General features: G+C 39.7%; 1 protein-coding gene across 1 annotated transcript in view; it reads right to left on the minus strand.

Annotated features, from left to right (window-relative positions):
- Nucleotides 1-7,719: 7,719 nt before the first annotated feature.
- COMMD2 (COMM domain containing 2) overlaps nucleotides 7,720-14,735 on the minus strand; it is a 48,313-nt gene continuing 41,297 nt past the window's right edge. The window contains exons 3-5 of the mRNA XM_073625924.1: nucleotides 14,009-14,091; nucleotides 13,755-13,928; nucleotides 7,720-8,729 (exon numbers count right to left, since the gene is read on the minus strand). Coding sequence (XP_073482025.1) covers nucleotides 8,532-8,729; nucleotides 13,755-13,928; nucleotides 14,009-14,091 — 455 coding nt within the window. The 3' untranslated portion in view covers nucleotides 7,720-8,531. The remainder of the gene's footprint in view (nucleotides 8,730-13,754; nucleotides 13,929-14,008; nucleotides 14,092-14,735) is intronic.

The following is a 14,735-nucleotide window of genomic DNA, read 5'->3' on the forward strand; positions in this document are numbered from 1 at the left end:
TCTCAACCAGGGTTCCTCCAGAGGTTGCTAGGAGTTCCTTGAGCAATGAGAAATTTCCGCCTTTTATTTAGTTCCCACTGACCCTTTTAGTTATCTGTAAGGGGGTAATTATTCCCAATGACCACAAATGTAAGGAACATTCTTCCCACAGACCATCACACTAATGTATTATGAGTTGTAGATATAATCATTTTTAGCAGGGATTGGAACGTTATTTCAAGGGTTCTTGAAAAGGTAGAGAAAGGCTGTTCTAATGCATCTAAAGCTGGCCATAGATGAGTCCGTTTTTTCATCCAACCAGCGGGTTGAATGAAAAAAAAACGACCCAATTCCCTCCAATGTGTAGATGGGGGAATCTTCCCACTTGTGTCATTGTATTCTGACAGCAGAGAGACTTTCCTGCCGTCACAATACACATATCAGCATTGCAGGCTACAGCCACAGGGCCCATATATATATATATATATATATATATATATCTCAAAATTAGTCCGGCCACATTTCCATCCATTTATGGGCAGCTTTAGGCCTCATGTACACTGCAGCTGCACTTATCTGAACTTATCTTATATGTACATGTATACCCAGTCGTTTATAAGTAGTTTAGAGGCAGTTAAGGTTACAGGCATTTTTTTGAAAGCAGAAAAATTGCCTTCAGGACTATCGTTTACCAGCATTTCAAACGCCAAATGCTTGTAACCGCATTTATGTACGTTTGCTTTTATAAGTGCTATTAAAGGGGAACAAATTTCTGATCATTTTTGAACATATGAAAATGTTGAAAAAACACACATTTCATCGCTTGCTGCTGCCTGCATCAATGGATGAATTCAGTAGCGATGCAATTTTCTACGACTTTGGAACCTCAGCAACATCAGGAGCATTTCTTCACACATGCTCATGATGGGATCCAAAGTAAAAACACAAAAAATAAGACCGCACACTGCTCTCTCTTCTCTCACAGAATGGCTGAAATAATACTTGTTTTTCATGCATTGTGGGCATTTGGGAGCAGGGTTGCCAAAGCCAGTAAATTTACTGACAGTTTGTAAAAATCTGTTATTTTTTTTACAACTGCCAGTAAATATCAGGGGCTGATAATTTCATGCTGTGTTGACTTTTTAAGTGTAAATAAAAAAAATTACTTTGTTATAGGTATTATCAGTGTTTTCATATCATGTTTATACTGTTCAAATATTCACTGTGTTCATTTTCAATAGGAGTTCTGTAATTTCTCAGGTTGTCAGTAAAAAAAAGGTGCTCTGCCAGTAAATTTCCCATGTTTTGTCAGTAAAAAATGCTGTCGGAGGTTGGCAACCCTGGTTAGGAGGGTCTCCTAAGGTTATCTTTAAGGCTGGGTTCACGTCTAAGACGGATTCGGCTCGCAGCAGGGGTCCGGTGTGTCCCTGTTCTCAGTTTCAGGGACAAATTTTTCCCTGAATTCGGCCCTGAAACAGAGCCAAAGATGCACAGGACTCTGTGCAAGCCGCTCTGTAGCCACCCCCGAGATATGTGAACCAGCTCCATTGAGAGCCGGTCACAATCTCCTTTCGTGTGAATGGATGTGGGGAAACCCTCATCCTAATCACACTAGTGTGAACCCAGCCTAAAAAAAACGCTTCTAACTTCAAATGCTCATAACTGCTGCTAAACTCGCATAAACTCAGTATGTAAAAGCTTTAAAATGGACATTTTTCACCATCGGTTTCCAGCGTTCAGAAAAGGTTTTCAACCTCCCTGTGTACACGAACCCTAGAGTATCCGACTGTGAATAACACACTCTTCTCTGACATGATTAGTAATCAGAGTGGAAGTAAGTCTGAACTCAAAACAATACATTGATGTTAAAGCATGATTAACCGCTTGACATCTGCGCTATAGCTGAATGACGGCCACAGCGCGGACCTGAATATCTGGGAGGCCGTCTTACGATGGCCTCCCCTGTGCACACACCCTGCGCGCTGTGATCACCGAGTCACGGAGACTCGGGTGATCACTGATTCAAGTAAGGGGCCGGTTCCGGCCCCTTACCACGTGATCAGCTGTCAGCCAATGACAGCTGATCACATGATCAAAACAAAAGCTCTGTGATCGTTTTTTTTTCTCCTCGCGCTGATAGCACGAGGAGAAAAAAAAGCCGATCACCGGCTTATCTGCAAGGGACATCAATCCCAAAGAGGAAGAGGCAATTCTGCCTCATATGTGCCATCTGCCATTGCCACCTGACAGTGCCCACCAGTGCTACCTATCAATGCCCACAAGTGCCACCTATCAATGCCCACCAGTGGTGCCAATCAGTGCCACCTAGCAGTGTAACCGATCAGTGCCCATTTTTACCACCCATCGGTGCCCATCAGTGCCGCCTCATCAGCGTACATAAATGAAGGAGAAAAATTAACGGTTTTACATTTTTTTAACAAAATATAAAAACTGCAGAGGTGATCAAATACCACCAAAAGAAAGCTCTATTTGTGGGGAAAAAATGATAAAAAATTTCATTTGAGTACAGTGTTGTATGACCGCACAATTGTCATTCAAAGTACGTCAGCGCTGAAAGCTGAAAATTGGTCTGGATAGGAGGGGGGTTTAAGTGCCCAGTAAGCAAGTGGTTAAATCCAAAAACAACAAAAAAGTATTATATTGCAGTTTGCCTATCGTATGTGGTGGTTGTATTAGTTTTTTTTGTTTTGTTATTTTCACCTGGTAATCCAGCCAATAAGTCTGTTTATGCAACTTCATTTAAAAGGAATTAAACATTGATTCAATGGTTTCCCAAAACAGGTTCACTCAAGGCAAGCCACAAATGAGAACAGTCACAGTTTCTTGAGTTCTCAAACTATAAAGCCATCAAAGAAGCTGGTGTCATAACTGATCACATGTGCAGCACCAGGGTAAGTGCAGATCAAACAGAGGCTTAAACAGTGTCTGCCTTGGCTGTAAAGGATAGGAGGGTTTAGTTCTAACAGACCAAGCTGTGCAGCAAATGTGGCAATTAGAGGGTTGAGACAATCCATCAAACACTGACAGAGGTGCTTACAATGATCAGTTTTTATTAATTTATGTAAAACCTTTATCGCAGTTGGTGTAACTTAGAAAGTATTTACTGTAGTTCAGCTTTCATTTGTTAGTCAAGTCTATCTGAATCTGCTAGTACACTACCCTCTCCCTAAACAATGCTTCTGTCCAAAGGTGTCTCTGATGCTCTTCCACCCAGAGTGGAGACACCCCAAGACAGGAAATGCGATACTGGCCTGATCACCAGGTTAACAAACAAGGGGCAAAAAAAAAACACTAATGCAGTTACCACATCTAAGGACTGGTAGGCTGCAATATATTAAATTTTTTGTTTTTGGGTTTAATATTGCTTTAAACAATAAATAAATCAGATTTTATTACAAGTGCTTCATAGTTCTGGATAGAGTGGAGAGGGGTTCGATTACTTGTCAATTTTTATTGCTGTCTGTGCGTTATGGAAATTCACCCTCTATTTGTCCTGTTTACCATTATCATCAAGAGTGACCATGAAAGAAATGGTCCCCAGAACAGGAATAGGGGAGAAATATTCCAACAGGGACACTAGTTATAGTGACAACCAGAGATTTCCTCTCTTTGGAGAGATTTCCACTTCCTGTTGTGGCTTTGGGACAGAAAGGGAAGGGAAATCTGCACAATAGGACAAACAACTGACAGGGGTTATAACTTCCCTTACTCTGTCCAAAAAAAAAAAAAAAAAGGGTTTCCATCAGGTCTTACATCTAATGAAATCCCTAGAAGAGAAGAGGCCACAGTATAACATATTTAAAGCTAAACTCCAGGCAGAAATAAAAAAATTATACTCATGAATACATCATTAAGGACCATGAATGACACAGGAACGCATAGTGCTTTACGGTACGATCTGGGTGCAGTGCAATTTTAGCGCAATCATTTGAATGGGCTCAAATCACACCAGACCGCAGCAAAAGTAGCCCATGTACTACTTTACAAAACGCAGAGCAACTGAATCACACAGTACTTCTGTACTATGCGATCAGGCGCAGGCAAACGCACTGCATTTGGGGTGTCATTGGCATTGCACTGATACCCGCTGCAGATTGCAAGTGCAATGTGGGAAATGCACAAAAAAAAGCAGGTTTCACACACTGTGTTCTGGTGTGAACTGGCCCTGAATGTATTATTGAAATGCATGTAGTGTGCATACCTGTATTTGACCTGCGATCATCTTACAGTCCGTGTACAGCAGGGCTGGAGTGTGAATGTTAAAAAAACAGCACAAGGAGCCATTCAGGTTGTGTGCTGACAAGAAGCATTCTGATAGGAAGAGAAAGCAGAGTGACAGAGAGATGAGTATATCACTGTGCTGTTTCTTTTTTCCCTGTACAGTCACAGGCTAGTCTATACAAACGGCGCTTAGAGGAAGTGATTTGAATGCTGTAATGCCATTTTGTTCAGTTAAGCAGCCAGTCATGTTCCTTATTACATTTCTTCTAGTGAAGGTAACAATGAAGATTTGCTGCTGAAGGCTAATAATCAGATTTTTGCTGTATTGCCTTTTTTTTGGGGGGGGAAATCATATCCCATGTGTTGGTTTAATTCACAAGCATGCTGCATTTTGACAGCGTTTAGCTTTTAAACAGAGTAGTTGATATTGTTTCTGCAGGAGGACATAACACAGACAGGTGTCCTATTCTGATGCTATGCTGTGATAGACTTGTCCCTTTAGATTTAGCTGTGTCAGTGTACTACACACAGTAGTAAGACAGAGCACATTCCGCTGAATCCATCGTGTATTATTAGCAACAGGTATCTTGTGTAGCACTGCAAGCAGCTGAGACATGACAAATGGACATTGCAGACCTCAGAGTTACCTTTTGCTGGCAACTGTTTCTGACAATTGTTTTCTCTTCCTGGAGGGGCTGCCAAATGCTTCTTACTAATTTGAAGGCTCAGACACGCAGATGGCATTGAGCTGCTGTCAAAATACTACTGACGGATTACCATGGAAAGGCTCTGCTAAGTGGCAAGCCTGCCAGCAATATTTCTTGCTTTATCCTGGATGACGCATGTCATATATCAGGTATATATTCTGTATGATTTTTTTTTTTTCAATAAAACACTACAAATGCAAGGAGGAAAAAAAAACATTATTTTCAATATACCTGTGTTGTAATTAACATGCATTAATGGCCCACTGAAATCACTGAATTTATGTATATCTGTTCAGTTGTATCCAACACTTGCCAAGTCTATGGGCCAGCTCTCTTGGCTCCTTGTCTGATATGCTTGAGAGCCTTTGTCTATAGAATTTCTTTTAGAGAAATTTTCACAAGGTAGGTTGCCAAGTCTTTCCTCACCCCTACGCAATTACGGAGCTTGGGACTAGCATGCAGAATGTATTAACACATGTGCATAGCCAATTTGTACACACATACCAGAGCTAATTTAGACGGTAGTCAATTAACCATTGGAGTGTGGAAAAAGACCAGAGTACAAGGAGGCAACCCACACAGGGAGTCCCAAAAAGTATATTTTTTAATAACTTGCATTAGGCCAATTCCTACTTTTGCATGCACGTGGACACATACATTGCACATGCGTTGTTCTGGTGCTCATGTTCATTTTTTAAGGGACCCCCCAGTGTGTACCCACGCATTAAAAATGCCAACGTCACACTCAAATTTCTATGCAAAACGTTATTATTACTATGCTAAAAATGTACTACTACTATCTTTGTTATAATCTGCATGGTTTATATCTATTAATAAAACCTTTTTGGGAAAAAAAAAAAAACGGCAACGTGTCACATGAAGCAATGTGCAAGCATCGGTGTAAAGGGGCCCTCATAGCCCAATCAAATTTTTAAAAAAATTTTCTTGGTTTACAATCAGGCTGAGTAACAAGTAAAGAATATGGTGCTATTATTTTTTTGCTTGTGTGCTCCTTCTCAACATTGTACTAAGTTACCCTGTGCAGGTGGCAGGCTGGAGACACAGGTCAATGCAATCTGTGGAGAGCAACAGTCCAGCTCTCTAACGTGCGCAAACACACAGAGGTGGAAAAAAAGAAAACATATTGTCATATTCTTTACTTTTTAGCCAACCTGACTTTTTATCACAGCATAACTTTGTTCAAAATTTTAAATCATATATTTATTTTCACATTGTAATGCCCTGTACACACGGTCAGACAGATCAGACATTCCGACAACAAAATCCATGGATTTTTTCTGACGGATGTTGGCTCAAACTTGTCTTGCATACACACGGTTGCACAAAGTTGTCGGAAAATCCGATCGTTCTGAACGCGGTGACGTAAAACACGTACGTACGGACTCTAAATGGGGCAATAGCTTTCCTCTCTTAATTTATTCTGAGCATGAGTGGCACTTTGTCCGTCGGATTTGTGTACACACGATTGGAATTTCCGACAACGGATTTTGTTGTCGGAAAATTTTATAGCCTGCTCTCAAACTTTGTGTGTTGGAAATTCCGATGGAAAATGTGTGATGGAGCCTACACACGGTCGGAATTTCCGACAACAAGGTCCTATCACACATTTTCCATCGGAAAATCCTATCGTGTGTACAGGGCGTAAGGGTAAGGAATCAGACTGACCAACCCTATATGTGAAATGTGCTCTTGAATTGGGCTGTGACTTAAAGTTCAATCCAAATGACACTACTTTAACTGGCAATTGCACAGTCATGCAACATTGTACCCAAATTCAATATATATCATTTTGTCACAGAAATAGAGCTTTTTGGTGGTATTTGATCACCACAGGTTTTTTTTTTATTTGTTTGTTATATAAACGAAAAAAGACTGAAAATTTTGAAAGAAAAAAAAAAAATCTTACATTCTGTTATAAAACATATTCAATAAAATCAATTTTTTTTCATAAAATTTAGGTCAAAATGTATTCTACTACATGTCTTTGGTAAAAAAAAAAAAAAAAAAATCTCAATAAGTATATATTAATTGGTTTGTGTGAAAGTTATAGCGTCTGCAAACTATGTTATATATATTTGAAAATTGATAAATTCAAGAAATTAAATAAATAAAAAAAAAAATTATATATATTTTTTTTACTGTCACCAGTGTGGTACAGCATCATCATATAACTGATGTGATGGTGATCAGGGATACTGACTGCTGACTGTATGTAAAAATTAAAAAAAAAAAAAAATTTTTTTTTATTCAAGGTTTTTTTTTTCTTTTTTACATCCTGTCATCAGGGTAGCTCGGTATCACTATAGTGACACTGTACTACTGTGGGGGAGGGGTGATCATGGATTTTTTCCTTTACACGGTTATTGCTTATACAGCGATGATCACTTTATAAGCAATAGTTTTAGTTGTCATGAATGGGTTAACCATTCATGAACAGCTTGCTTTTAGTTGTGATCTACGATTGGCCAAGCAAATCACATGGTACAGGTAACATGTGATTGCTTTGGGCCAATAAGAGATCACAACCGTAAGCAAGCTGTCAATGAATGGAAAGTCATTCATGACAGGTGGCTTACATTGTTATCATGTGATTACTATGACCAATCAAAGTGATCATATGATAACCTAGTTATCGATTACCAGTAATTCATTGTGTCCATCACAGGAGGGCCCACATATGTGTGTGTGTGTGTGTGTGTATGTGTGCCCGTGCCGCAGTATATCTGCAGGAGCGGGGTGGCAGGTGGTTGAAATGAAATACAAAAGATAATTCTAGGAAGAAAGAAACATTTATAAACCATTAGAAATGTATCTATTTACAAGTCTGCCGTAATGTAACAAAACCATTTATGGCACATGGATCAATCTGCAATGAAGATCATCATCATTACCTACCATTGCTGTCTTATCAGATGAGAAGGTGACAGCTTTGTCCCAAACAGATCACACTACTCACACACACTGTATCTGAAATGTCACTTTAAACTTCTTAAGTGCTTTATAGAAACAATATTGTTCATTTATCTGTACATTTGCTACTATATAAGACCGACAATGAGGCCTCAGGATTATAATTGTTTTGAAGAGAAAGCTGTTCTTATTGCCCACTGCCTTTACTGACATTATGGTCTCATTCACACGGTGGTTATTACATGTGTTTTCTAGGAGAAAAGTTCCTCCATAATGATCAGTAAGATATTTGCATATAGATGCATTTAAATTTGTAAAGACGCGAATGCGTACCTAACGTGCGTTTATCATTATTTATTTTCCCCCTTTGTTTAGACTTAATTTAACAAACGTGTATACATGTGTTTATATGCATAATCGCATGTTCTCAGATTGATGAATTTTGTGATACAGATCTGAAAGCAGCTCATGTTTACACACCTGTGTGAATGGCTCAATTGAAAACATTGCGGCTGCATTCAGATCCCGAATTAAAAAACACTTGCACAGTATATGCATTTTTTCCCATTATGCATAAGACACATTAGAAAGAGATCCCAATTGGTTGCTCTGAGCAACAAGAACAGTTTTATCTTCCAACTTCTGAGCATAAGGCCTGAAATGCCAAACAGTTTATTTAATGTTGCGCACAATTCTGCGACAGTGGTTTGTCTTCATCTCTGCGAGAGCTTGCTCCAGTTCCTGGATGATATGGATTAGTGTGGCGGGGTCCGTCTGTAATACACTGGTGTTGACATCGTCGTTCTGCTTCAGGTGAAGTTTCATTGTCATGGTGGGTTTTACTTGATGCCTTAGACTTCTGCTGGCAAGCTGTAGGAGGACAGGTAAGACCAGTTAGACTGCAGACAAATTCCCAGTACATGAATATCTGGCACACTATACTGCCTCCTGCTGGCATTTTATAACTATATAATGCTATAGGAGTCCATTGAGTATTGCACAGATGAGGGCTAACCAGCCTGCTTTGTGCATTTGTGATGAACAAGAGAACTTGTAAATACTTTCTGTTTAAAGTCAAACATCATCTAAGACCTTTTTGTTCTCCTCACCAGAACTTGATTGGTTATCCAGTCTCATTGCTCCTATTCCACAGCAGGCATAGATACCATATCCAACCCTTATAAGAACTAACAAAGCTAAAAAGCTGTATGGAAGCTAAACAAGGACTCTGTATTTAAACTGTATATGTGCTGCAAAGCAGCAGTTTTGGATACACGGTTGACCTCTGAAGCATAAAAGGAATGATTTTCATGGCTCCACTCAATAGCCTTAAATGATGAATAAACTCCTTGTGTTTTTAGTATGTGATGAGAAGGACCGCATTTAAATTGCCTTCTCTTGGCTATGCTGTGCTTCATGGATTTCGCACAAATTGCTGAACACAGTGTATTTTAAACATGAAAAGCATGCTTTAGAAAATGTAACATCCATGCTTTTTACAGTCTACAAAGAACTAGCGGAAGGCTCAAAATATCCATGAAAATAAATTTATAGTACGGACATCAAATTTAAAACAGCAGATGGAAACTGCAAAGGCATTACTAAATTGATTTTGGAAAACTACAGCAAAGCTCACTAAGGAGGTTATTTACTAAAGCTGGAGAATGGAAAATCAGGCTCACTTCTACAAAGAACCATCAGCTTCCAGGTTTTATTGCCAAATCTTAATTGAACAAGCTGAGGATAGAAGTTCATTGGTTTCTATGCAGAAGTGAGCCCGATTTTGCACTCTCCAGCTTTAGTAAATAAACCCCATAACGACAAATGTAGATTCCACATTACAATATTCTCAAATGACAAAAATGTATACGCATTAACTAATCTTTTACAGGCTAATAAATAAACACCTAATATAACAAATACCCAGTGATGTGTTTTAATAGATTAATAATGCAGGGGAAAGTAGAGTTCATTACAGGACAGATTGGCATTTATACACAACCCCACCCTCTTTAGGCCCCCAACCTAATCGAACCCCTATGATCCTCAAGCAGGTTTCCATTTACGTCTGCCTGGCAGCGGCAGCCTCCCAAAGTGTTTACTCTCTTGTGCCTGTGGAGCTCGTCTTCATAGAATTGACTGGGGCCATACTCCTACAAAAAACATGCTAGGAATATGGCCATATTCACTGTGCAGGCACCAACAGCCATAGAGAAGATTTACAGCAAGGGGAGTATATAACCAGAGGTGACTTGCAAAATCGGTTGACTAAAATCGCTTTCGGAGCGATCGTACGATAATCTGATCGTTAGTACATAACTTTCGAGAGCCAATCACAACATCCATCCAACAATATGTGAAGGGACAAGCACAAACATTTTTCTCGTACGACAGTGGTTCTCAACCCTGTCCTCAAGTACCCCCGACAGGCCATGTTTGTAGGCTTTCCTTTGTCTTGCACAGGTGCTGTAACCTCCCTGGCGGTATGATTATGTCAGAATATTTAATCTCAAAGCGGTACATTGTTTTGCATAGAAATTTGACGTTTTATATTGTAGGCCTGTAATTCTTAGGAATAACTCACTTAAATCTGTCTAAAACAAGATTCTAGTAGACATCCCGGGTATGATAAAGTTTGAAACATGAAATCATAAATTATAATATAACAAATAACTATAAATAATTATAATAAAATGAATTTCCCCACGAATCACTATTGAGCAATTCTGCAAGTGTTCTAATTTACTATCGCTGTTTTCTAGCTGGTCTAAAACCACTTTTGACGTAAAAGGGATACTTTTTGGTTGCTATGGACAATCTCAAGTTTACAGGCAGAAAGAACAGTAAATAAATATATATATATATATATATATATATATATATATATATATATATATACACACACACACACACACACACACACACATACATACACACATATACATACACACACATACATATACAGTAATACCTCAGATTGCGAGTAACGCGGTTAACGAGCGTTTCGCAATACGAGCTATTATTTAAAAAAAAAACTCGATTTGCGAGTGTTGTCTTGCAAAACAAGCAGGATTCAAGCCTCAGCGGTGTGCAGTACCACATCTGGTCAGAGGTGCGGGGGCGCCGGTGACACTTGGAGCTGTTCAGAGCCTCTCGGATGCACTCGGAAACACTCCATTCCCGAATATTTCCGAGTCTCTCCGGCGCCCCCCCCACCTCTGGCCACATGCGGTACTGCATACAATAAAAGTCAATGTGGAACAAATTATAATCCATTCCATTGACTGCTATGGGGAAACTCGCTTTGATATGCGAGTGCTTTGGATTACAAGCATTCTCCTGGAATGGATTATGCTCATAATCCAAGGTTCCACTGTAATATAAAAGTGCATGCAGGGCATTGGACAAAGCACTAGGGACAAAAGGGAGGTGAAATTATTTGATACAGTAATGTAATCTGTAAGATTACAGTATACTGTATGTGTTATGTTTTTTGTACTTTTTGAATTTGCTGCCGGGCTCCACCCCCATGCGTCGCGACACTCTCAGGGAACGGAGCCCGGAACACAGAGCATCGGGCGGAAGATCTGGCGGAGGACACAGCGGGGGGGACATCGCAGGATCCTGGTGACAAGGTAAGTATGCTGGACCAGGATTCTGCAATGCAATCTCGAGTGTGGCTCGGTGTTACCGCTAATGGTACTGAAATTTAACCCCGAGCCACACTTGGGAGTACCCAGGAGGGTTAAATCAGAGTCAATGGCTTGGTATTTTGGACAGCTATTTTATCTAAGAGAAATTCCCAAAACATGGCCTGTTGGGGGTACTCGAGGACAGGATTGAGAACCACTGTTGTACGATACAGGGTCGTACGATGTATGTTTAACCAGTACAGAAATTCAGAAGATCACGACTACGCATGCTCGGAACAAAAGAATACATTACAGCAATATTAACAGAGACAGATTTAGAGTTTGAAGGTGCAGACAATCAATAAAGATTGATATTAGAAAAATATATAATTAAACAAATATAAAAAGAAAACAATTAATATATAAAAAAAAAAAAGGAGCACAACAGAGCTCAGTGGTCGGGATACAAAAGAATAGGTGCCTCTATATGTTTTACCACAATTGTAGCTTCTTCTGGAGCTTTTGTAGGACCTTATTACATTACCACCCTTTAAGAAGGTCACAGTTCCAAGGAGTCCTCAGAGCCCGTCAAGAGCTCTCATGAGGTGTCTGTGTACCGAAAATAACCCTGTATTCACACCCTATTACATCGGGAAGTTTGACAAATTAGTGGACTGGCACGAGTATCCTCCCCATGATGCACACTTCATATGCTAGCAACAAACTTAAGAATGCCACCTGAAAAATTCCTTTTCTGAAAGTGCCTACAGGCCAAGGAGGGTAAAAACAGCTGCTCTGTCCCACAGGGAATAAACCTTTCAACTTGATTTCATGAATATGCTGGTATCAGGGCGGCCGATCACCCTGATACCAGCATATCCATGAAATGATCAAATACCACCAAAATAAGGTGAGGTGATCAAATACCACCAAAAGAAAGCTCTATTTGTGGGAAAAAAAGGACGTCAATTTTGTTTGGGTACAGCGTCACACGACCGCGCAATTGTCAGTTAAAGAGTCGCAGTGCCGTATCGTAAAGAATAGCCTAGTCATTAAGGGGGCAAATCCTTTTGGGGTTGAAATGGTTAATGTCACATGACAGAAGCAGAAAAACAGAGCATTTAGATTAAAAACAAAAAACTGGTTGGCTACCAAGAAATTTAAGTCCAGTTATGTAATTAGCAGCTTATTAATTTCAATTTGTTTCAAGTTACAGTGTCACTAAACCCACATCATAAAAACAATCAACGGATGCTGTATTACATGCTGTTCATACTCACTCAGTCACTATGAGATTTGTTTTCTGTATTCTGCAAAAAACTGTTTGATCCTGATGCTCTCTAAATTCACCTTCTGTTCATGTCCCCAATTCAGCTAGGGATTTTGTGGTGGCAACTCAGCACATGCTCAATTTTCAGTGAGTTTCTATGCTGAGCATTTCCTCCCTATCACATCTGAGCAGCCCATGTGACTATAGAGTGGTAAATGACAGTGGTAAATGACAGCCCACTCCCTCCCTCCTCCTTCATGCCCACTACCTAGCTAAACACAATGGGGGTGGGATATTACATCTAGATTGATGGAAGCTTCACCTCCCCGTATTGATTTTTTTTATTTTGAACATGTGACCAGCAGCAGAGGACTAAAAGTTCCTCCTGCTTAGGTTTCCCTGCAGACAGGCTGGGAAAGATCTGGGTCATGTGACAGCTGTATATCACATAGGAAAAAGGTACTTTGTTTTTTTTTTTTTTAATTAAAATAATTACAGGGCCATCATCCACATACAGAAATAGAAGGGACAAAGTAAATTAAAGAGTGTGTGTTTAGTATGACTAAGTAACTGCAAAAAAATGTAAAGCCCAACTCCAGCCAAAACATTTGCTTCAGTTTTATATTGAACGCGGAAGGTTTAGACCCTTTGCAGGATTCCCTGTCTATTTGGCGGGTGTCGTGCTGAAATGGATACAAGGGGAAATCTAATAGGGACACTGACCACTATAAAAAAAATAAAAGAAAAAATGTTTTATTGGACTGGAGAAGGGATAGAATCTTTGTCAGGTGCTGACTGTTCTCTATGTCTCCACTATGAGTTCCCATCACTTCCTGTCCAAGTGAGAGTTGTCAGAAAAAAATAAAATCAAGGGGAAACATCTCCAAGATGCAAAGAAATTACATCTCATTAACTGGAGCTGAGCTTCAAACACCCATATAACCTTAGCTGGATATATTATATGCAGGCACTACTTTATGCTTGTGGACTTACCTGAACATCCAGTCGCCACTCCAGGTTGTGGTAATGTGGTAAATCTGGTTCCAGCTCACTCAGAATTTGGCGGATCTCTTTCCTATTATCTAGATATAGCTGGAGAAGAACTTTATTCAATTCTTCTGGGAATCCCAGGACAAGCACAGAATCTTGAAAATCTATTTCTGAGACCTGCCGATACACAAGAGGAAATTCATGAAGAAGAATGCAGATATTCAGACATTAGACAGACCGAATACCAGCTTACTCACCATAAGCTTGGAGCTCTCTGTGAGAAGGTAAGTCAGCCCCTCTACAGCCTGCTGAATGGTGCTACTACTGACCTCTAACTTCCCTACAAGTAAAGAAAACAAAGGATATCAGAAAAATTATTTACCTACAATTTAAGTTTCACAGGCCTTGTCCATAATCCAGACAATCCTGGCATTTAGGAAGACTTATTAGAAAATTAAATTAAAACAGCTCAGCCCCTATGCAAGCAAATTTACCAAAGCAAGCATGCCAAAAATGTAGTCACTGGAACTTTGCTCTTTCCTATAGTTCTGCCCAGTGCAAACTTTACTAATACTTTTACCTAAGGCCTGTATTTAGTAATAAAAAAACCCACAAGGGACATACTTACTATCACTCTGATGTATCCCTTGTGCTGTGGTCTCCTGGTTTAGTTAAAGTGGTTGTAATCCCCAGTCATGAAATTTGAACCAAGTACATATATCTGTAGTGTTTACTTGTCTATCCCCAAAGCTCTAAGTACCGTCTCTCTCTGGTGCTTCGTTCATCTGTTATCAGCAGGAGTCACTCCTGAGAAGTTTTCTGACAGATGAGATAACATGAACTAAAATTTGTGTCGGGAGGGAGCTTAGAGCTAGATACACAGGGAGCTCATCTATTCAGAATACAGCTCTGCAAGTTTCTTCATCCCTCTGCCTTTGAGGAAAGGGGGGTCCCTTTCCTCCAATCAGCTCTCACACAGTGTAA

The sequence above is a fragment of the Aquarana catesbeiana genome, linkage group LG04, assembly GCF_042186555.1.
Source record: "Aquarana catesbeiana isolate 2022-GZ linkage group LG04, ASM4218655v1, whole genome shotgun sequence".
Taxonomy (NCBI): Eukaryota; Metazoa; Chordata; class Amphibia; order Anura; family Ranidae; genus Aquarana; species Aquarana catesbeiana.